This window comes from Oxyura jamaicensis, chromosome 6 (assembly GCF_011077185.1).
Source record: "Oxyura jamaicensis isolate SHBP4307 breed ruddy duck chromosome 6, BPBGC_Ojam_1.0, whole genome shotgun sequence".
Taxonomy (NCBI): domain Eukaryota; kingdom Metazoa; phylum Chordata; class Aves; order Anseriformes; family Anatidae; genus Oxyura; species Oxyura jamaicensis.
The window spans coordinates 29,415,120-29,438,334 of NC_048898.1; the positions used below are offsets into that span (position 1 = coordinate 29,415,120).

At 35.5% G+C, this 23,215-nt stretch overlaps 1 protein-coding gene across 1 annotated transcript in view; it reads right to left on the reverse strand.

Annotated features, from left to right (window-relative positions):
• Positions 1-1,740: 1,740 nt before the first annotated feature.
• RAB11FIP2 (RAB11 family interacting protein 2) overlaps positions 1,741-23,215 on the reverse strand; it is a 35,679-nt gene continuing 14,204 nt past the window's right edge. The window contains exons 4-5 of the mRNA XM_035329379.1: positions 10,121-10,166; positions 1,741-6,379 (exon numbers count right to left, since the gene is read on the reverse strand). Coding sequence (XP_035185270.1) covers positions 6,152-6,379; positions 10,121-10,166 — 274 coding nt within the window. The 3' untranslated portion in view covers positions 1,741-6,151. The remainder of the gene's footprint in view (positions 6,380-10,120; positions 10,167-23,215) is intronic.

A 23,215-nucleotide genomic window follows, 5' to 3' on the forward strand; every position in this document is an offset into this window, starting at 1 on the left:
CTTATATAAGCATTGCACAATATCTTAACATGGCATATGGTTTTCAAACTGGAAGGTAGTGAGCATGGTAGCCTTCCATCACATTATTCACATGTAGAACAGACAAGAGAGTAACAGCTTCCTTTAACAGCTAGTCTCACCCCTCTCATAAAATGGCACTAGGACAAAATAATTGAACATTTCATTTATCAATGTGGAATGAGAGATTTGATTTTCATCATTCCTTGTAACTTTACTAACACGCTCGGTGTTATACAAAAGGACAACATTTCACAAGTGAGCTGCAGCCAGAGTTTGCACAACACCCCCTTAACAACAGATTAAACAACTTAAATATGAAAATGAAATCCTGATTTTTACCCTGTATGGTTCCACAAAGAACTGACTCAAATAAATTTAGGCTATATGTAACTGAAGAGAGACAAATTGTCCCTAATAGTCCTAGTTTACATCTAAGTATTTCAATAGATTTTTAACTGCTAAACTGTTTTGAAAGTGTCCTCGAAAAATCTGTATCAGGGAGTTGAAATGTTAAATAGTGAAAACTCAAAGACCAACTCCATGCTGGGGAAAATGAAAGCTTCCTAAGCAAGCTGGGCTTTTATCTTCTCAACAGAATTACAGTTGGTATTGACTAACAAACATCATGCCTCTGAGGCAAAGAAATTACAAGGGCTCTATTTTCAAATGGGCACAGGAGCTGAGAATGAAGTTACCATCTGTGAATTACAGATGGAAACTGTTTTTTAATATGCAGCATGGTGCTTTCAAAAAAGCCCCCACCCTCTTCCCCTTCTGCCCTCACTCCTAGCCTGCTCACCCACTAGGAAAGCTGCAGTCAGTGAGACATGGGGTTAAACAGGTGATGCAGATCTGCAGAACAAACTATGTGTAAGTACACATACATCTCAAAATTTGGCCATTATTTCCTACAACCATGACATTTCATGGATAACCGAAAAAGAAAACCCCTTTAGAAGCCTCCTATCAAGTCACCAAAGTGGTTCAGTGTAGGAACTGGTAATGCAGCCAGTTAACTTCAAGGAAAGGAAGCACATCCAAATGAATTTCAAGCCTCCTCATGTGACTGAGTTAACTACCCATAAAAGTCTTCTCCTCTGAGCCAGGACTACCCTTTTTATCTCCTTAGAAGCCAAGGAACTAAAAATGTGTAGGGATGGACTTTGCTGTCTTGCTGCCTCTAGGAAGAAGAAAAGAAGACATGCAGAAGCATCCTTTGCTGAGAACTGTGTGTTGAAATGCTCTCAGAAGCACTAATAAAGTATCTGTGGGGCAAGGAGACGATGTCCATTTTCTGCCATTCTGGCTGGGTTCTACTCCGTCAAGCAGAATAACAAACTCTGCAGTTTGTCTTCATGCTAAATGCGACTCTCAGCTGCAGTGCCAAAGACCTAGCAATGCTCACACAACCAGAGAACCAGAGGAGCGGTGCATATCAAAGAAGTGTGGCTGTCATATAAAAAAGACATACATTTTAGCATGTTGAGAACATGCTCCTTCCCCCCCCCCCCCCCCCCCAGTTGTAAATTTTGGACACTACTGTAGAGATCTCCTACAACAGCTACCCTGCATTTATCACTCATGTAGAACCATCCTTAAGGAACTAGCCCTCCCTATGACTTGTGAGTTTAAAAGCTTGGTCCTTACAAGCACGTATTTAAGTGGGGCTAAGAAGTTACATGCTTTGCATAACACAGATTAATATCACAATTCAAGGAATACCGTGGTAGTGCATCATGGTGCTTTATTAGTGTTAGACATGCAATATTTTTTTTAATGGACAGAAATTAAAATATTAAGATAACATTTTAATCAAATTAAAGGAGTGGAAGTTGCAATAATGAAACAAAAATAAAGTTTTTCATGCATTCTAAGTTTATAGTTCTCACATGTGCATATAGTTGTGATTCTGTACCATTATTAAATTTAGACAAAGTACCATTGATTGCACAAGACAAAAATCGACCTTCAAGTTATAAGTAATGCTCATATCTTTTACAAACTTCCTGTATAACCTGGATCTTCAGCTTTTTATAGCACATTTTAATAATACAAGACTCCTGGAAGCTTCTAAGATGAATAGGAATGGCTCTATCTCTTGTAATATACAGTGGCTTCTTCAATGTATAAATTGTGAAAGATAAAGCAAATGCCCACTACGCTTTAGAAGACCATGACTTTTTCAACAGAAACAAATCTCAAAATCCTTCATAAACAGATTAAAGTGCTACCTATTGCATATCAAATACTTCCAGTGCCTGTATCTAGATTTAGAAGTTATAAATCCCTGAAAATAGGGTTTCATTCTCAAAGTGCTGACAGACCCTTAAATCTAGCATCATGAATACAGCAGCACTATAATCCTTCACCACGGACTTCAAAGAGGAAGTTAGTCAACATGCTTTAAATATCGCCATTTGAAAATCATACAGCTAATGCCTCTATCGTATCTACAACAGTAATGGATACGTAAACAGCAAAAAAGCAGAAGCTTGCTTTACATACTTGATACAATAATTTTTCTTTAAAGCTGGAAGTGTAAATAAACCTCCAGTGCAGCAGTAAACATATTAAGACAACAGTTCTGTTTGTTTTAAGATGCTTCCAAGAAAGGGCATCCTGTACAGAAAGAACTGCACACTAGTACCTAAGGAGCATGAGTTTCATTAGGTCCCCACATCATGAAACCTTTCTAAATGCAAGGCAACATTTTCACAGCTGGAAAATTACAAATACTTCTTGATACACAGCCAACAGCAATAAATGTAGTTATGTATAATCTAAGGAGAATGCTACATTCATTAGTAGGTGGAAAACCAAGCTAAACATAAAATACAGCAGCAAGAGGTAACGTACATAAATACTAAACATCCTTCTTGAAGAGCAGACAGTTTTGTTACTTGCAAAATTAAAATATGGCCTTTTTATTTGTTCTTTAAATTAAGTAAAGTACATCTCTGTGAGCAGAGCTGTTTTGAAGGAGAATTTCCAAGTACATTGTATGCATGGATGAACTTTTATGCTAATTTTTGACAGATCAAAATAATGTAGAGATATCCAAAATTTTCATCCCTACAAGTGTAAAGGGCAAGAAAAACTAATTGTAAGTGACAAGTTATTACATTTTTTAAATAATCAGCAAGAAAATTTACTATTTTATTCTACAGGAGAAACATTTTTTTTCCTTCAACATATACATTACTCAGGATGAAGTATTTTCATTTGAAAGCTGCATTTTTCATCAAACACAGGTGGGGTGAAGATACTTTTCAAAAATAATCTCAAAACATAGAAAAATATTAAAATTTGCTTTCTAAACAGAAAATTACATGTGTGCAATCCCTTCCAGAATTGCTCCAAAATAGCTTATATCTTTAGTCATATAAACTCCATAAAATATTTTCAGAGTTGTAAATGTCCCATTCTGCCTCTTTTGGTATCTTTACCTTTTCCTAAATTGCATTTGTCATTCTCCTCTCTTTCTTGACTAACAAAAGGTGCTTTTATTCACTTATAGATCAGATAAAGACCTGATAGCACATTCAAAGCCTCAGTAAATTTCTTCACTAATGCACAAAAATTGATCTTTTCGCTACCTTTAATCTGCTTATCATTCTTGGTATGCAAATATGTCAAATGATGTGCTTTTAGTCAATTATGCAGTTTGATATTCTACATTTACATTCTAAAAGAAGTGATTTCAGAGGTGCTAAATATAGTAGAGTTTCATTTTAATAATTATAAGTTGGCTTGCAAGTGAAAAGTCATTGGAGCATATTCTCTGGTTAGTTTACTTGTTAAACCCAATCGATGAGTATGGTTTAATCATCATGGATAGTACAGATCGTCTCATAGCGTACCAGTTAGTTTTAATATGTCTGTTGAATTCAGAACAACTGCACAACAATTGCCCATTAACAATATGAGAAAACCACTTGCCTCAGCCAAACATTCAAAAATGTTCAAGAACTTTTATGGAAATACTGAGTAACTGAAATACATCTTGGTGTAATTAAGAAATTAAAATCTAATTGAGTGCAAAATCTAACTTCCAACAGTAAACGTACCATAACTTAGTACATAACCTTTGGCACTTCAAATATATTACAACAAATCTACAGTCATTTAGACCTTGAGTGGGTCAAAAGAACATTCATATGGTTTACGAGGTACAGGACCTGATAAATCCTTAAGCTGTCAAAAGAGAAATTACTTGATGAAGTTGGCCTCTTTGTCCCAAATGTCTAAATGAACTACAACTGGAAGGGCTTGACTGGAATTGCTGAGGCTCCATGCAAGCAAAATGACCTACCCTAGTGGATCCCAACATAGGGCTGAGAATACTCAAACTGCATTAATGTTAGCGCTGGGGGATGGGAGGCAGTTCCTAAAATTGGAAGAAAATTAAAAGAACAAAGATGAAAAGAAGAAGAAGAAAAAAAAAAAAAAAAAAAAAGAAGAAAATGAAATCTGGGAACAATTGTAACACAGAATTTTTTGTCTAAGAAGAATAATTCTGTGCTGTCACAGAAAACTAACATTGTCAAAAGCATTAAGAGAGCAGAACTTTTTCAGCTTTTCCAGATGACAGTTAATCAAGATATTACTAATCTTTGCAGATTTAAAAATGAAAATATAGATCTTTTACATCTGAAAAATAACACCAGCTATTACTTGATGATACAAGAAAACAGATCAGGTGTACAAAGAGGAGGAAAAGACGGTCATTCCTTCCAAATCCAAACCTAAAATGTTCTCTGTATTTTTTAATACCTTCTTACTGTTTCACAGCAACAGACTGAGATGCTTATGAAGGAAATTAAAATTAAAATCTATTTATATTAACATTGTGAGGATTCTTCTCGTACAGCATTTTCCCATTATAAGTTCATCACGATATTTTGCTAATTTATTGAATAACATATCCTTTCATATGTCATCTTACAAACAATTATTAAATGATCAGGAAGACTTTCATTACATTCTTCTTTCATTTGCCTCAATGAAAACTGACTTTCAGAAGTACTTACAAGGAATACAGATCTTTTTTTTTTTTCTTTTTTCCAAATGATAACCCTTTCTAAGTACTCGAGATGTGTTTCAGCAACACAGCCTAATTCTAAAGGCATATACTTTGTTGTCTTAAGTTTAAAAACCCGAAGAGCCATATATCATGTAAAACTCAACCTTAAATTGAGTCGGTTATATACTTGCAGAATTATCATGTCTATTTAAGTCAGTCTGTTCATTTCTCCTATATTTTTACTGTAGTAGACTAACTGAACAAAGTATTCTTATCTTATTCCATACTTTTCTCCCATCCTATTTCTGACTCTATTAACACTGCTCAAAGTACTTTAACATATAAAAAGGCATGCAATAACTTCATACAAAAAGATCCTCAAAATAATCCTGTCATGAGCTCACTACCAAAGTTCAATCATTATACACAAAATTCAGCATTTAAGTGTAAAATAACTGATTCCAGCATGTGCCATTAGTGAAATGGCATGATATTTTTTACATTGTCATATAAAAAGCACATTGTATACAGTACAGCATTTACTCTGCAAAGGTTGTGCATCACTGTTTTCTCCTAGCATGTGTAGAACGAACTGCATTCCATTGCAACAAGTCACATTTAGATTTAGTAAAGCATACTACACTGGCTTGAAAACAGTGGTTTTGATGGCATGCTGTAATATCAGAATTGATATATTTGCATAATACCAATAATCGGTCGAGAAAACATTCAAAACAGCACAGGCTATCCCAGCCGAAACTGCCACACAGTGAACACTAAGCCATCATATAAAACTGCATGGACATATTTCATGTGCATTATTTACTCTACTGTAAGTATGGTGTAGCTAAAGGTATTTTCAAGAAAAAAATATATGTAGCTAATCCAACAAAACATTACTTTTGGCAGTCCCTGCTAGTGTTTGGAGTAAAAAACAAACAAACAAACAACCAAAAAATAAAAAAATAAAATAAAACAAACAAAAACATGCCATAGTTCTGTCTCCCAATTTTTTAGGACAAAAGGAATGAAAAGAAGTCAAAATGTTGAAGTGTTATTTCCTTCCACTAACGTATTCAGCAGAAAGTACCATCAAGAGTCACTATCTTAGCTTTTGGAAAATTTGCCAGCTTTTCGAGAAGGTTCATATGGCACTCTGAGAATGCTAGGTGTTTCTTCCATTACTCGTACAAGAAGATTATCAATGTAATCCTCCAGTTCACGAATATGGGTGTCCTTCTTCTTAAGTTGCTCTTTATGTTTTACCAGCTCCTGCAAAACCTCTTCATAGGTAAGGTTACGGTATCCTGCAGTGGCATCAAAAGGATTTACATCCTACAGAAAAGTAAAAAACAAAACAAAAAGAAAACAAACAAAAACAGACTTTATTAAACAGCTCATTGATCTGATCAAGTTGTTGAGTTTTCATGTATTTCCCACATACATCTCTTAACAGAAGCCACTTTTCTTCTACAGTATACCTCCATTTGCTCTAGAGCTTTTCCCTCCAATAACCGCACTGGAGCAAACAGCTGGAGACATGTTGCCCAGTTTGAAACATTTCCCCCCGCTACCACGTCAGCAAAAAATGTTGTTCTCAGAAAGACGTATCCATGGCTTGTGAACATCTGAGCAGTAACCCCAAGAAAGGTTAGCATGTCCATTTTGGAAACCAACTACATGGTAACATTAATAATAATAGAAAAAGAAAAGGAGAAAGAGCCCTGAGAATTCAAGCCCAACCATAACGTTCTTGAGTTCTTGCCTTTTGAGAATATTATAGCAAAACATTTACTTAGCTTTAAATGACATCAGCCCTCATCTGTCTTTCATATTCTATTTTTAGTCATTAGTGGCTTGCCAGACCTTGGCCTCTGAATCACACATTACAACTTCCAACTTTAAATTTCAGGTGAAGTTAAAAGGCTGCATCTCATTTGCACCACAGCACTTAAGGCAGAAATGTGTACTACTAAAAGATCTGTCTTGCTTCTTCCTTCAAAGCAGGAGGGGCACAGAATTAAACAGCAAAGGAAACAGAGGTGTTTCAGTAATGACATCTGCTGACTCAGTAAATACAGGTATTAGCAGAGACGGACAAATTAGTTCCTGGAACACAGGGCAAGACGCAATCCAAAACACTACACAATTGAATGTCTTATTCTGTGTCAAGAAGAAATAGCTGAGACCTTAAGGAACCAGATTAGGAAACATTTGGAAATGTACAAAAGAGAAAAAGATTCTGAGAGTCAGTTCATAAAGGTATTAGCACCATAAGACATGAAAAACAGTAAATTTTCTCTGATTCAGAAACTGAAAAAAATCACAGATAGGGAACCTCTAAGTACAATCATCTAACCTCTCAAATCCTGAACTACCAGGGCAGCAGATGAACACAAGATAGCTTTTGTTTACAGTAGAAACTCCTCATTAAAAATGATAAAGCATGCACAGCTAGGTAGCACAGCACATAATCAAGTGTTCAGACACAAGTGTTCTGCTTCATTCCTTTTCTTTCCATACAGCTCCATATTTACACATTGGCATATGTCAAATCATTAAAACATGCAGGTGGTCAAAGTTTCCAAATAAACCTAATTAGAAGTGATGGTGTACTGCAAATAGGTTGAAGTACGACAGATCAATCAGCCTCTCTCCATCAATTATATTCTAATAGCAGCTCCTGAAATTACGTGCTTTTAAAGATTTCTCACTACATTTGAGGTATTTAATGTCACGTTTATGCACTTGTATTTAGTATTTAAACCTATGTTATCAAGTTGCAGCATTTTACAGGATCAATAATTCCCTCGTTATAAAAATGTCTACCTTGATGAAATTTATATATGGTTAGTAATGGATTTCCAACATGTATAGAAGAGAAAATAGCTTCACTTTGTGGTTGTTAGATTTAGATTTTAACACATTTTCTTCCACAAGAAGCTAAATCTTATCTTTACAGAATTATTTTTTTAAAAAACATTGAAAAATACATTAAGACTTCGATGATTAAAATATAGGGTTTGCTTCATTTTCTGATTTGGCAAAGGAACTGGAACGGAGATGCAATTATGTTTTTAATTATTATATAAAGTTTACTGGAAAACTGTGTGTAATACATATGCTTTAAAGATGTGTTGCCATACACATGCTCTACACAGATCTTTTGAGTGAATAACTTATCGTGTTAAATATACAAGAAAATTCTAAAATGCTTTTAGTACTTAGAAATAAATATTGTTAAAATTAGGAAGATTTTAAATGTTCAGTTTGAACAATTAAGCAACACAAATATATAAGGAGCAACTATATCCTTACAAAAACAGCTACTAGAAATTTATTTCAAAACATTAGTCTTCTAATAAAGTACTTTTAAAAAAGATTTTAAATAACAGGCTATGCAAGGAAGTATTGCCTCAGCTACAAATTCCTACTGGGGTGCAAACGGACATCAAGAGGAGATGGAGGAAGTGGAGACAGATAAAACGAAGGCCTGGCAATCTCTGATCATCTCTTTATTGTTCTAATGAGGAATTCTGCTCTGGGAATATCATCTAAGCTACTTTCACATCTTTTGTCCTACTTACTTCATCTTCCTTTCAGTTCTTAATTAGGCCTTAAAGAGCTCACACTGCCCTTTCAACTGGCTACTGCTCCCATTCAAGCACTGCTTTCAGAGACAGGTGTTGGCACCAGAGCAGAAGACATACAAACATAATTACTAAATGTGATGCACAAGGAAGAAATATAATAACTTGGTGAGGGCTATTATTGCAGAACCTAATAATAAATTACTTCAAACACCTTAGAAAGCAATCTTGAACATTTAAAATAAATCAAATGGTTTCACTCAAAACTATGGTTGAGATATAGCTTCTTCTCTCCTAATTTGTATTTTGTATTAGATGAGCACCACCTCATAATCCTGCAACTGACATTTAGGATAGCTGCTATTCCAAAAGAAAAATCATCAAGGATTTCTTTTATCACCTTTAAATCCTTTAAATAAAACAATTCACATATTATTTCTTAAAAGAATTATAACGATGCTTTTACCAGCAATAAATTACATGATTTGCAGTAGTACATTTGCAAGCACACAGAAACTGTAATTATGGTTACTTTACAGACAATAGCTGCAAAGTTAAATCAATTTTTTTGATGTTGTATTTTGTCAGAGATTAAGTAACCGCCTGGTAGCATTCAGTTTACTATCTGATCAAAGGCAGCATTCATATGCTCTGACATCTCCCACCGGTTACTTACATTATAAAAACTTGGGTGTTTATAATAACATCAAATATTATTACAAGTCATTTCCATAAAGCAGCAAAAAACAAACAGTACAAAGTCATACTTCCTTGTGAAATTTGTTTTCTATATATTTTAAAGATTTAAAACAAACCCACGTTTAAAGATTTGATCTGTTCACAGAATAAATTCTAGTAAGACCACATTTTCTTGCAAACAAAGACACTGCATAGTACATCTATGGGTTTTGTTTTATCTTTTCTTTCTTAGTACACATTTTTAGATACCTTTACAGTCAAAAGAGTATTTTGAATAATAACTTCTAGTACATTTATTTTTAGCGTTTTCTGCGAGGCTGTTCATTTATTATTTGTGCTATTAATCCTGCCACGTATCAGTTCATTGCTTACATTTGGATTGGCCACCTACAAATGGTCCTCAGGTCTCAGACTTTAGTGATAGGAAACACTTGCTAGGCTAGCTAATGCCTTGCTGCCTAATACATGGTTACTCACCTGACTACACTTCTCTAGAGCTCTCTGAAATACCCCAGTGGTTTTTTGTTTGTTTGTTTTTTTCACTCTGTGTGTAAAAATCTACTTATCCCTTTCTCCTCACCTTTGTAACAACAGAAGTTTATTTTAGGCCTCTAATTTTCCAATTAGATTTTCTGAAAATATCAATCAAAGGCAAGAAGAAAACAAACAAACAAAAAAACATAAGCATTTCCTTATAAGAGGTTCACTAAGAATAATAGCTCATATTGTGTTGGGCACCAATTAGTCGGTATTTGCCGATGGTTTTCCGTAACACTTCATAACTCACCATTGTTTTCCTGAGGTCCTCAATGCCAGAAGGATTCGTATTAAAACTGTGGGGAAAACAAACAAACAACTATTAAAGGTCCATTTATCTGAACAAAACTTCTACTAGAAACTACTAGTAAACTAGGTGCATTAGGTGTACAACGTATTTATGATGATTATTTACCTGATTTGTGAAACTTATTATAATTAGGACAGTATTCAAAGTTAATGGAAAATTTTGTATATTCTTTGTTGACAATTTTTCCTTTCCTTCTGGTCATAAAATTAGAGTAAGCAATGCTAAGATATTACAGATTGTGCTTCACTAGCTCTTTGATTATTTCAAGACTTACCCCAAGCTTCTAAGCAAAAAAGAAAAAAAAAAAAAAAACTTTTAATGAAGTGTTCTGGAAATAGGTTCCTGGGATGAGGTTGTTAAAAAACAAAAACAAACAAACAAACAAACAAAACAGACTAATGTGTATTGCCAATTTTCACTGCAGCTGCCAGAGAAGAAAGGCCCTTCAGAAATTCTACTGAGGTCACCAGGTTAAGTTGGAGCTGAGAAGCTATCTTGTATTAATAATATTTATTTTACATATAAAATTGAGTAAATAGGCTATTCTTTTGCAAACTTAGAGATTATCTCACACATCCAGAAGGCAAAGCTATTTCACGATTTTGTTGTGTTGAGATGCTTTTCTTCCTCAACTGCAAAATAGATAGTAGATATTGATAAAAGTTGCCATTGTCAAAGTGTCAGACCCAAGAATCAGTCCACTGTTCTCACAGGTTGATGTAATTATTTGCAAATGTCTTAAAAAATCAGTGCTTGCTATAGCAAGTTTCAGGAGAAACTAACTCTCAGAGAAACCATGCTCAGAATTTGGAGACAACTCAGAATTTGGATATGGCTCACCAATAGTATTTGCTTGGTAGCATCATAGTAGGCATCACTTCTTCACATCACAAAGCCTATTATTTAGCCAGGTTGTATATATTGGCTGTCAAGGGTAATGCCTGTTGACAGCAAACAGATCTCTGTGCTTGGCTGCACTGAACTGGTAGCTACGAATGCTACGAAAGATTTTATAGACTTCAGAAGTAACAAGTTCATTTCTTTCATATTTTTTTACACTAGAGAACCTCAATGGCCAAATACTAATGATTAGTTCTACAGTCAAAAAGCTGGTACATGAATACAAATAAATTAGTAATAAAATGCTGCAATCTTAGTTTCTGGTTGAAAGATTAAGTCCAAAAGTTACACAAGTAATTGTACACCCTTTTAATAATTTTATATGTAGCTTAAAGGAATTTTGTGTCCATCACTCTTTGTTACCTGAATTTGTAAGCCATGTATTTCACGGTCTAAAAGTGGAAGAAGCATAATAGCACAAACTGATGTTTTATTGCGTACTTTTTTGTTTCAAAAATAGTCTTTTGCTCATAGAGAAGCCCAGTGAACCATCTGCCAGACTGAGAATATTAGATGAAGATCGGATTACATGACCAGTCACAACCAGAAATAAAAAGGTGTCTGAAGAATCAAGTTCTGGCTAATTCCCATTGTACCTGTTTGTAACAGTGATCTGAAGCATTCTGCTAGAGTTTGCTGGAGAACGGTTTTGAATGAGGGGCCGCTTTCATCGGGTATTGTCTAACCAGCGAAAGGCAGGAACCCTCCCTCACAGCCTGCCTTTTAGTTGCACACTGATGTGTCAAACCCATGATGAACTTGCTTCATTCATGGCTGCCTTTTGTGATCCGAGCACAAAAAAAATGAGTTAACTGAACTGGATCGAATTAGCTTGGTGAAAACCAAGAATGTCTCTATTTAACGAAGTGTGGCGTTAATTTGGGCTATCTTTCTTTTGGGACTGTTTCCTCATGTTAGACAAGATATAGAATAATGCGGCCTGACTGCTCAACTGAGCGACTTTCTGAAAGGTTAAAACAGCAAGATCTTTCACTGTGCTGAATGACTTTATGGTTTCTGCGAAATAACTTCTGGGACTCCCTTTCATAGCAGCAGCTTAAAAGAAAAGGGGCAGTTCTGACTAGGAAAAGTTACATTACAAAATTAGAAATATAAATCACTGCCAATATGGACTAATTTTTTTCAACTAAAAACGTCTTTTGTTTCTCTAACATTGTGGACATTGCAATTACAAAAGAGTACATCCGCCTATTTCACGTGAAGTAATTTGAATACCCCTGCAAAATAACGAAACTATTAAACGCAATATTCACCAATAAAACCCAAATACCATGAATACTCATATTTTAGAGATATGTGGAAATATACTGCTTCTCAGTGAAGCAGGAAGAAACAGGTGCCGAGATTGCGTCCAACATTTTCAAGTCAGATCGTCTAACTAACTGACTTGGGAGCTCCGTGGCCTCGCCGAGCCTCACTGGGTTTCCTGCCAGCTCTTCCAGCCCGAGGTGAACGTGAGCAGTTGCAGACGCTCCCAGCTGCACCCATAATTCACTGTCCAAGAACCTTTTAATACCTTGAAAGAGCATGCTGTAAAATTATGAATGCATACAGCCGGGGGAGTTGCAGATATTGTGCACTGGAATTAATGAGAGCATTTATTTTTGCATTTAAATTTCATCACAACAATACACACCCCTTCAGTTATCATCTTACTTGATCGCTTGATAGCTCGTAACAGATTACAGAAAACACACCTCTAGGACTACAGCCCATGAGTTGCACAATGATCATAAGCATCCTTCAAGTAAATCTTTTCTCAACTCTGTAAGAGCATTCCAAAAGTATTGATCTAAGCAATAATATGAGATCGTGTCATCTCAGCACATAGGCAAGTTATAGTCCTGTCTCTCTTTTTTTTTCCCCCAGGGCTTGATAAATTTGCAGGGAACTTTTGCTACGGAAAAGTTTGGGAGCAAAAAGCTTGGAAAAAAAATTTATCTTTTTGTTTTTAGCGTGCAGTTCACTGTAAAAAGTGATTGTAAAAAACTGGCATTGTAACTATAATTACTTTCTCAATTGTATCCAAGCTAAACCTGCTCAGTTTATAAGTAAAAAGATGTTTCTTTCCTAACAAATGGATTTTCTGCCCACTCCCCTGCGAACTGAAGTCAGACTGGGTTTCTCCGGCTCATGCATGGTCATTAGCACTGTGTGTACCTCCCAGGTGTTACATCTCATTCTGACGCCTGCTTATTGCATGTACCTTCCAACCTACACAAACTGGCCTGACCGCTCCTTGTTCCTGTTTCCTTCATCATCTCAAGGAACGGAGTCATCTTCTACCTCTTCTGCTCATCCAGACAGGCTGAGAACCCTCCCTCTCCACCGCGTGTCAGGGTCACATTGCAGATCCCACAGTGATTGGTATCAGGAGGTCCATAGATCTTCTCTTACAGCTAATAAACTTTCACTGTCTTATCACCTTTAAGAAATGTAGGAACTAGCAAAATAAGGGAAATCACATTGGCAGGACTGAGGAAGAAGGCACAAATTCAAGATCAGCTGCAGTCAGATCAAGAAGGTGACCGACCAAGCACACCACCCAGCTTCCACATCCCCGCTAGTCACCAGCGGTACAATAGTCCCATTCAATCTAGCACAGAAATTCGTCATGCCCCCATTTCACTCATCTGGGAATTCAATTATTTGCCTTAAGAGTTACTTTATATGAGATATTTTCATCACATTAAATCATACCCATTATTTTTTTACAACTTTGTCTTTACATGTTTACTGGACAGTAAAACTTGCTAGAATTTCTGGGTTTTATTAGCTTAGCTTTCAGTTTAGGTACGTGAGATGAGAATCCTTCCCTATTGCCATGTTGCTGGGGGGAGAAAAATGATGAGAAACAAATATGGTATAAAATGATAATGGTGACAGGATACGTATGTCTGATTTTTGGGATGACTACATCATAATCATAACAAGCATATTATTTTGTACTTTCTTGCTATTTTCCTTAAATGCATTTCCTTAAATGCATGTTAGAATCACATGAAACTCTCCTGCTTCTTTCCTAACACCTCCCCTTTATGAGGCAGTTTCATAGTTACATTCCTGGCTGATTATCTGCAGTTTAGGTATGAACTTCAGTGGAAACATTCCAGGAACGGTGTGAAGGAGGCACTTCTCCAGCACTATCAAGGTGAAGCACTGCAAGAAGAGGGGCCGCCCACAGCTGAGCCTTCCCTGAGCTCTGTGCTGGTATAGCACTGTCTGGGTTATCTGTTGTTAAGATTAAACGTACCTCGAGTTGAAGATTTATCTCAAGCTCAAGTTTATAATTGGAGTTTTTAATTTTGTCTTCTGAAGTTCAATGGTAGTTAAAAATTCAAACATTAGGACTAGTGGCTGCTTAAATATTTAGCTTCTAAATGTCTAGAAATTAAAACCATGCTTTTTTTTTTTTTTTTCCTAAAACTGATTTAACCAGTTTAGTGCCCGAACTATTTATTCCAACAACATAATGAACGGGAATCCTAATTATGCTGTATGGAAATCTTATTTTCCTAAGGAGTTAAAGCTTTATACTTATCTTTTGTTATCCATATTAGTTATATGATCACTGCTTTGTATACTATTAAAAATTAAAACTAGGATACTTGCATTAATATTTAATACTCAAAGTATTGAAGTATTATAGATGAAAGTATTTCATATCTTGTAAAATATCCATTGTATCTATGTGTTCAGTGTGAGCTTTCAGTTTTGTTTAATTCAGAACATCACTGTACAGCTAATAGCAAAACCCTACCATGGTCATTTTCCATTAGTCTAAAAATTATTCTTCTTCCTATTTACTTGGTCTTTGGCCTGTTGTTTATTTTTCTTTGGATTATCACAGCACACGTACCAGAAACTTGAAATACTAAGATACCGTTTAAGTTATTACCAATGGACTAGAAAAACAAAAGAAATGAATAAAATCAGATGCAGTTAATGAAATTCAGAAACTGAGTTTTTCCATAGAATAGTATTAGCCTGCTGTGTCTGGCAATGCAGACATCACTTTAGAGTCTGAAAAGAAATGACAGTCACGTCTGGCAATTAAGCAAGCATATTGCCATTTCTCGCCCAATCAGATTCTGGGGAACATCACTTAAGACATTTTTTTTATATAAATTGTCCTGCTGTCGAGCCATGCTCCAAAGCCTTCTGGAGTTTGTGTAACCCAAGGAGGACACACAAAGAGCATCAGATTCTGTTGCTATCGCTCCATTTTCTTAATATTGCTAAGAAGACTCATGCCAAGAGTTAACTGGACCAAAAATCCCAAACTTTGAATGCAAGATGCATTTTTATTGCAAACCATTTGTTCCCAATCTACATATTCTTTACGCTTTGGAAATGACCTGTTCATGAGCAGAGACTGCTGCATTCTGTGGAGCCCTTCTGATAGCAGAAGGCTCCATGAAGATAAAGGAGATACAGGCTCAGAGTGCAGTCCTTGATAATGGTCCTGAACAAAATGCACTTCGAAGCAGCAACCTTTTCTCTTGTATCTCTCTTTATATATATATAAATATATATAAATATATATATAAATATATATAATATATATATATAAATATATATATATAATGGAGTGCAGTAAAAACACTGCAATGCAACTAAATAGAAGCACAGAAGCTTTCAGTTACAAAAGTTGAATAATTTAACAAAAAAATAATTGCTACATGCTCTTGTTAGGGAGAGTTATACTAAATTTATTATGGCTAGCTATGGTAAAGAACCTGTGACAGAAGTGAAGCACAGCCTACAGTGTTTGACTTTCCTCGCTGACTGCACCAAATAAACTGTTTGTAAAGACTAACAGCAACTCAAGATATAATGAACCTTAAACAACACAGCCCCAGCGCTTTGAAAATTGCAGTGTTTTGCCTGAAATGACACATATTTTTGAAAGTGTTTTGCTGGTGATGTTTCTGATGCTTTAAGTAAATAAAGGATTCAAGAGCACAACCAAATGATGTAGTTATTCATGTATCTGTAAGAGAACAGAGAAGCTGATACAAAATGTTATGGTGGAGCTCTAATTTATGCATATGTATAAACAACTTCATTTGGAAAATAGACATGAATTGGGATCCAGAACAGGCTTGTGGCTGGTTTCAAGGCATCCAACACTGCTGGAGACAGACTGAGGGAACTGGAGGCATGCAGTGCTGCACTTGTGAGCTCTATCTGTTGGGTAGCCTTCTCCTTCCAAAAATGTTGGTATCTTTCAGTAATGGACCCTGTATTTGCCCAGAGCTGTACACATTACTCATGTAGAGCTTAGGGATATGGTTTAGTGGAAGATTTGTTAGTGTTAGGTCAGAGGTTGGACTCGGTGATCTTGGAGGTCTCTTCCAACCTAGACTATTCTGTGATTCTGTGATTCTGTGAAATTCTGGTCTTACAAGGTATCTAAACCCAAACTGATCTTAAGCAGTGTACTCAACCAAATATTAGTGCAAGTTTTGGAAACAGTTTTATATAAAAAAGTTAATATTTTTAAGTGTTTTAATGTTTCTGCTTTTATTATGCAGCTGTGCTATGGCTAAAAAACTCATGAATTTTTATCCACAAGAGACCATTAAAGATCCTCTGTAATAAAGGTTGTGCCAGCACCTCTACTACTAGGAGACCCTACTTATATGGATCTGTAGTCAACCAAAAAAAAAAACAAAACAATGACCCTGAAGTAAAACTTTGCATTGAAAATTTGAGAATGATTTTTGAATGCTTTTATTAATAAAGAAACTGGATATAACTGTTTGATATTATTTTAAAGCAAACAGAACAGGCAGTGCATTCCCCCTTGGGACAGGTGATATGCATCAAAGCCTTTCGAAAAAGATTTCACATGGCCTAATGTGCACCAACAGTTAACGAAAGGTTAAAAAAAAATAATTGCCATTCTGCAGGAAGAACTGTTAAAACAGTGTTCCTAAACCAGACAATAAGAAGTCATTGCTGGTAAAGAGCCTTTAGTAGAGTAATACTAAGTACTAATATTTCTAATTGTAGAAATAGTTGATAGTCTCTCTCCAGGAATCAATTGCTCCAACCCATCCTAGTAATGTCACAAATAATGTCATCATTGATTTGTGGCAGCTTTAGGAAAGATTTCATTATTCTCTCATCACATGGTGTGATCTTTCTAAATCAGATACTAACCGTCTTAGCAGGACAGACCAAGACTCCCTGCATGACTTCTCTTGGTTTTGTAGATTCTTGTTACCTCTCATATACCTGTCATGCATTTGTTTTGTTGATTGAAGGATGTGCTACTGACAGCTTTGCCATCCTGAATTAGCAAATATTAACAGTCTAGAAAATAATTAATGCACTGCCATAACCTATCAAAATTCTACGTAGCAATGATCACACGACTAGAAATACGCAGTCAAACTTCAGCAAAGAATTGAAAAAAAAAACAACTTTCAAGAAGAGCAATGCAGTTGTGTGCTGTTCTTAAAACATGACATGCTAACACCAGCAGATGAAACAAAATTCTGAAAATAGTGTAGTTTACCCGATTTCATTTTTTGACTAAGCAAGAAGTGCATGCTAAAATGTCTGAACAAACCTTATTGCTCTAGCCAGCACAGCTATACACTCGTTAGAGATCAAAGTTTCTAAACAGGGCACAGGAAAAAAGAAAAAAGAAAAAAAAAAAAAAAAAAAAAAAATAAAAAAGAAAAAAAAAAGATGTATATTGTGACCTGCTTTGTAAGGGACTATACAGACATTACAACCATTTGCTCTGATCGGGCTGTTTCTGGGGTTCATTCTGATGGAGCTGTGTCCAGTAACCATGCCCATCACACATAAGGGGCAAGGCTTAAAACCATTTAGCTGTTGGATATCTTTGATGTTCAAGTTATTGCACTAATAACTTATCTTCAGTGTGGTTGGAGCTAACATATTTTACTTGACAAGTGCAGTTGACTGGTGCCAGGCACCTGCTCTACTAACCCGGCTCAATAAGCTGACCTAGAAAGTCAGAGTAACGCGTGACTTTGCAATAGCCTCTCTAATTAGTTGACAACCACACATAATATTAATATATTTCCTAAAATTTAACATCAGCTGCTCCTTAGGCTCCAACCCACCAATAGCTGATGTTTATATGAGTGTTATACATACTTTCTGCTACGTAAGATGTAAGTTATGCTTCTTCCTCTACCACTATTCCATCTTTCCATCTCCCACAGTTTTTAGAATATAGCACATTTACTGCTTGAACTTCAGATAAAGCATAAGCAGTATGCAGCATAAGCTTCATCTTATTTTGTCAAAGTTTAACAATATTTGGGTTATGGAAGTGCTATGTTATAAAGTGTTTGCATGTAATGCATCTCTCTATGTGTATACATGCATGTATATATACATACGCTTATATTGTGTTCCAGACGTAGAGAACCCTACACATATATCACACACAAACATGTATTTTACATATAAATATACACACACACTACATATAATGTTTCTTGGAAGGTTCACAGCTATCAACCCAGTTTCTGAGATCTGGAATTTGATCAGACTAGTAACAACCTGTCAGCTTTAAATATTGGACTATTTGTTTCCCTGTGTCCATTGCCTAAGATCTTGTTAATTACCTAAACTCTCTTTCTGTAGGTCTTGTTAATTACCCGTCTCCTGTCTCAGAGGACCTTGTTAATAACTTGTACAATCTCTCTAAAAAGGTCCTAATAACACATTAAAATTAAAGATGCTTTTCTCTTAGCACTTGTCAAGTGGTGTAAATTGAGAAATTTTCACATCATTTTATTAGCCTACTGTAGTGTATTTTCCTAAACACAAACAATTTCAGAGAAATGATGCATAAGGTTTGGTCACTGCACAATAAAAAATCTTTGTTTTCAGGGATTACTGTCAATTTCTTTAACTGTGTTCAATACAAAATCCACGTGGCTACTGACTGCAAATTAACCTCTTGAGAGCCACAACAACAGAAGTAATTGTTAAGAATGAATGCATTTAAAGATAATAGTAAGCAAACCCTTCAAAACAGTGGATGAAGAAATATGAAGACATCTATTATTGGTAAATGCTAACTAAAAATACTAGAACATGTTGCGTGCTTCATCGGCTACATAAGTGGTTTGGAACTCATGAATTTTGTAATATTTACAAAAGGCATTTCTTCTTTCACTAGGAGACTGCAGCATTTTGAAACTGTCAGGAAAACAGCTCATAAATATCTACATTATGTTTGCACCAGACAATAAAAAATAAATGTGACACTACCAACCCAACAAATACTAACGGATCCACACAGCATTTGGAAGAGGTAACAAAGCTCCACTTAACAGATAATGTGCAAGGAAGACTAAGTCATTTTCCCAAAACCACAGAAAAAGCCTTTGCCAGAGCTCAGATTAATAGAAATTAGGGGTACTTATTTTGTGATTTCCTGGCAACTCATGTTCTACAAAAAAAAAAAAAAAAAGAAAGAAAAAAAAAGGGCAGGTTTTACTTTGCTTTTTCAAAATACTTCTTAATCCTTCTTGAAATAACAATAAATAATAGTAATAACCATAAATCATAACTTTAAATAATCCTGGAAAATTTTAATTTTATGTAAAAAAAATAAAAACCCTGCAACTGTTGTTGATCCAGCCACGTCCGCATTTTCTGTATCAGCACCGAAGACACACATGGAAAATGTATTTATCTTCATTCTTTTAATTACAAAATGACAAGAATTACTGACAGAGTACGAATACAGCCAGTTAACACTAAATAACTGGTTGGGGTAGGGACTGCTCAGCAACTCCCCCAGCCCCTAGCCAGCACTGCTGTTATGAGCTGCTGTTCCACAGATCATTGTTGCTTAGTCAAGGACTTCAAACCAAATTAATTAGGATGGACTTGAGGCCTGACCCCATTAACTTTAAAGACCTCGGATTAGGCCCATGGAGTATCTGTCACCCTTTTTCAGACCTGAAACAATGAAGGAATAGAGCGAGTGCATTGACTTTCTAAGCCTGTTCACTTCTGCATGAAACCAAAATCATCTCATGCTCCCTTTTACATGGAAAAGATATTCCAAACACCTTGAGAAAAGCAATACAGAGTATATTATCATGAACTAAACCCTGTTTTTTTTTTTTTTTTTTTTTTTTTTTTTTTTTTTAATCAATTAAAATCACTAGCCAAGGAACATTAACCATATACACTGTAAAGTGTGGATGTGACACAACTCAGGTAAGATTTGGGTCATAATAATCATAACTTCTGTTACAGATAAAGTGGTCTTTGCCTTGAGATATCAAATTCCGACCTGGAGAAGCTATCAGAGCAGACACACAGCCCGTTCTGCTAGCCGTGCACTGAGGACACTATTTCAGCTCTTTGCTCAAGGTACACGATTACCAAACCTGATAATGATGTCAGAAGTTAAATATTTTTCCCCTACTTGTTCCAAAGTATGTGTTTTACATTTCATATCTAAGCAGGAAAAATATTTTTCTGTTATGTCTGCTAAAGAACACATTCAAATAAGAAACTGGAAGTCAGGTTCTGCACACTTTCACATCACGGGACAATTCACTGACTTCAGGAGTAACAATGTGAGACTAGCAGTCTGCTTTGTTATGCACTAATGCAAGCTGGAAGAACTAAGAGAATGACAGGAGAGAGCTGATGATATCAAAACATCCTTCAAATTATTTCGTGAGCCACCCACAAGTTTGGCAACCACCACATCAGCATGACGTGTAACTGTAACAGTCAATTCCTAGGTTATGCTTTTCTGCCCAAAGCTGTGGCAAACATAGAACTTTGGCACTGTCAGTAATACAGCAACCCGAACGTTTAAACACAAATGCATGACCCCTAGTGCCATTGCCAGTCTCTTGTAGATCCACTGGATTCTAACCTAAAATTGGTCACCTTGCTCGTAAGAGGTTAATAGGCAAGGCAAAACCAAATGTCAATTGCTCTTAAAGCAGGAAAGCAAACTGATAATGCTAAAATAAAATAGCAAATAAACCTGAAACAAAGAAGTGGCAGTAGGAGCCTCTAATGATGATGATTAAAAAGGTGAAGATATTATCTTTTATAAAAGTGATGGCTGATGAAATGTTTACGATTACAAAGACACTTGCTGTAATGCTAACATGTAGATTACGTTATAGATCACAGCTATCAAGGGAGGCAAGAATGTGAAAAAAGACAAAAGGATCAGGGAGAGATGAATCACTGAATCTAAGCGAAAACAAAAGAGAAGGTAAGGGTATAAAGGCACAGATGTATAGAGGTATCCCCAGACTGAGACCCTCTTCAGTGTAAGGTAAGCATATAGTGACAGTTCCTAAAACTGGATTACACTCGTGAGGTTGTACAACCCCCCTGAGATCTTGTTAACTACATGACAGAGGAGAAAGAAAAAACCTGCCTGTGGTCCCGTGCCTGACTTGAGGTATAAATGTATTTGCTAAGGTTTTTAATTTATCTATTTATCTTCTATTTATGCAGGTTTCAGGCCGAGGTTGGTTGGTTCGCTTGGTGGTTTGTGTTTTTTTTTTGGGGTGGGGGAAGGCATATTGTGATTGTGTGGCTTGGTTCTGTGTTCCTTTGTTTTCTGTTCTTCCTGTTTGCACCAGCTCTGTCCTGGTCCCATGGCTGTAATGCACATCTTCCCGTGAGTTTCATCAGGCAGGAATCCATGAACACTCCATCATTCAAAGCAAGGCACAGCTAGGTGGCACTGATTTTGGACACAGCTTACTAAACAGACACTGCCTGTCTTACTTGTGAAGGTGGTATCCATCCAAAAGAGATTAATAGTGTGCTGAGTAAACAAAAAACAACTCAAAATCTAAGTTGCCTGTGTATGCTTTCTGCATACTGAGTTTGTTACTCAACCTCAATTATTTTGTGCCCGCAGATTTATACAATTCTTTCTTCACAGTATTACTAATTCTAAAAATTAAAAATGGATTCTATTCAGCAAATCCTCCCCAGATAAAAGGTAAACTTAAACTGTAAACTTATTAAATATGCACATTTTATATTAGTTTCTACTTCAAAAGAAAATCATTGTACAAGATACATATGAAAGCAAGTGAACTTATTGTAAAAGATTCTCATAGACCATAATAGCAGTGCATGCAAACACAGAGAGCTTCTAACAAATTATTGCATGATAGATATTATTCCATATTAGCTGTCTTATCAATAAGGTCAGAATGTTTACTATTTTGGGCTTTTTGAAAATAACAAAATAAACTTTTGATAAGACAAATAGATATGTTTACATAAAAGTCAAGAACTAGTAAAAGAGTCTCATACAAAAAGGGGGAATAAATGACTGGAGTCCTTCTGAAGGGGCACTGTGATGAGCTTTTTAATTACAAAACAAAGAAAAACAGTCCATCATGATTACTGTTTAAGATTTATATTTATCAAGATCTGTTGCATTCAAGAACTTCAGAAGATTTCACTACTTATATCTAGCATCTGCCTGAATAGAAATTTTCATTTAAAAAAATTAAATGCTATGTAATTTTAATTGTTATTTAAATTACTTCTCCTTAAAGGAGCTTATTTAAATGAAAGTTTAACTTCTGACAAACCAAGCTACATCCTAACCTTACTCTAATCTTTATTAAATAACAATATTCTAAGACTCTGGCTGTAAACTTGTTATTTAAGACAGTTGTACTGACTTGTCTTATAGGAAGCACTAAGAAGATAACTCATTGAAGTCCGTATGAGCTTCTAGCAACTGAATCTTTTCTATAGTTATTCCATTTCAGTTTATCTAATTCACATCCAAGATTAGTTTTGTTGAGAAAAATGATTATAAGTTTAAAAGAGTAGTGCATACATTCAAACCTATGAATAAAATTGAGGTGGGATACCGTAAGACTGATCTGTTCTTAAATCTTACAGAACAAGTTAATGAGGAACAAGTTAATTATTTAACTGCTTAAACATATATATTGGATTCAGCAGTGTGTATGTATGTATATATATGTATGTATGTATATATGTATGTATATATATATGTATGTATATGTATGTATGTATAGATTTATGTATGTATGTATGTATAAGACTATCTTCCTCATTGGTAAACAAAAGCCA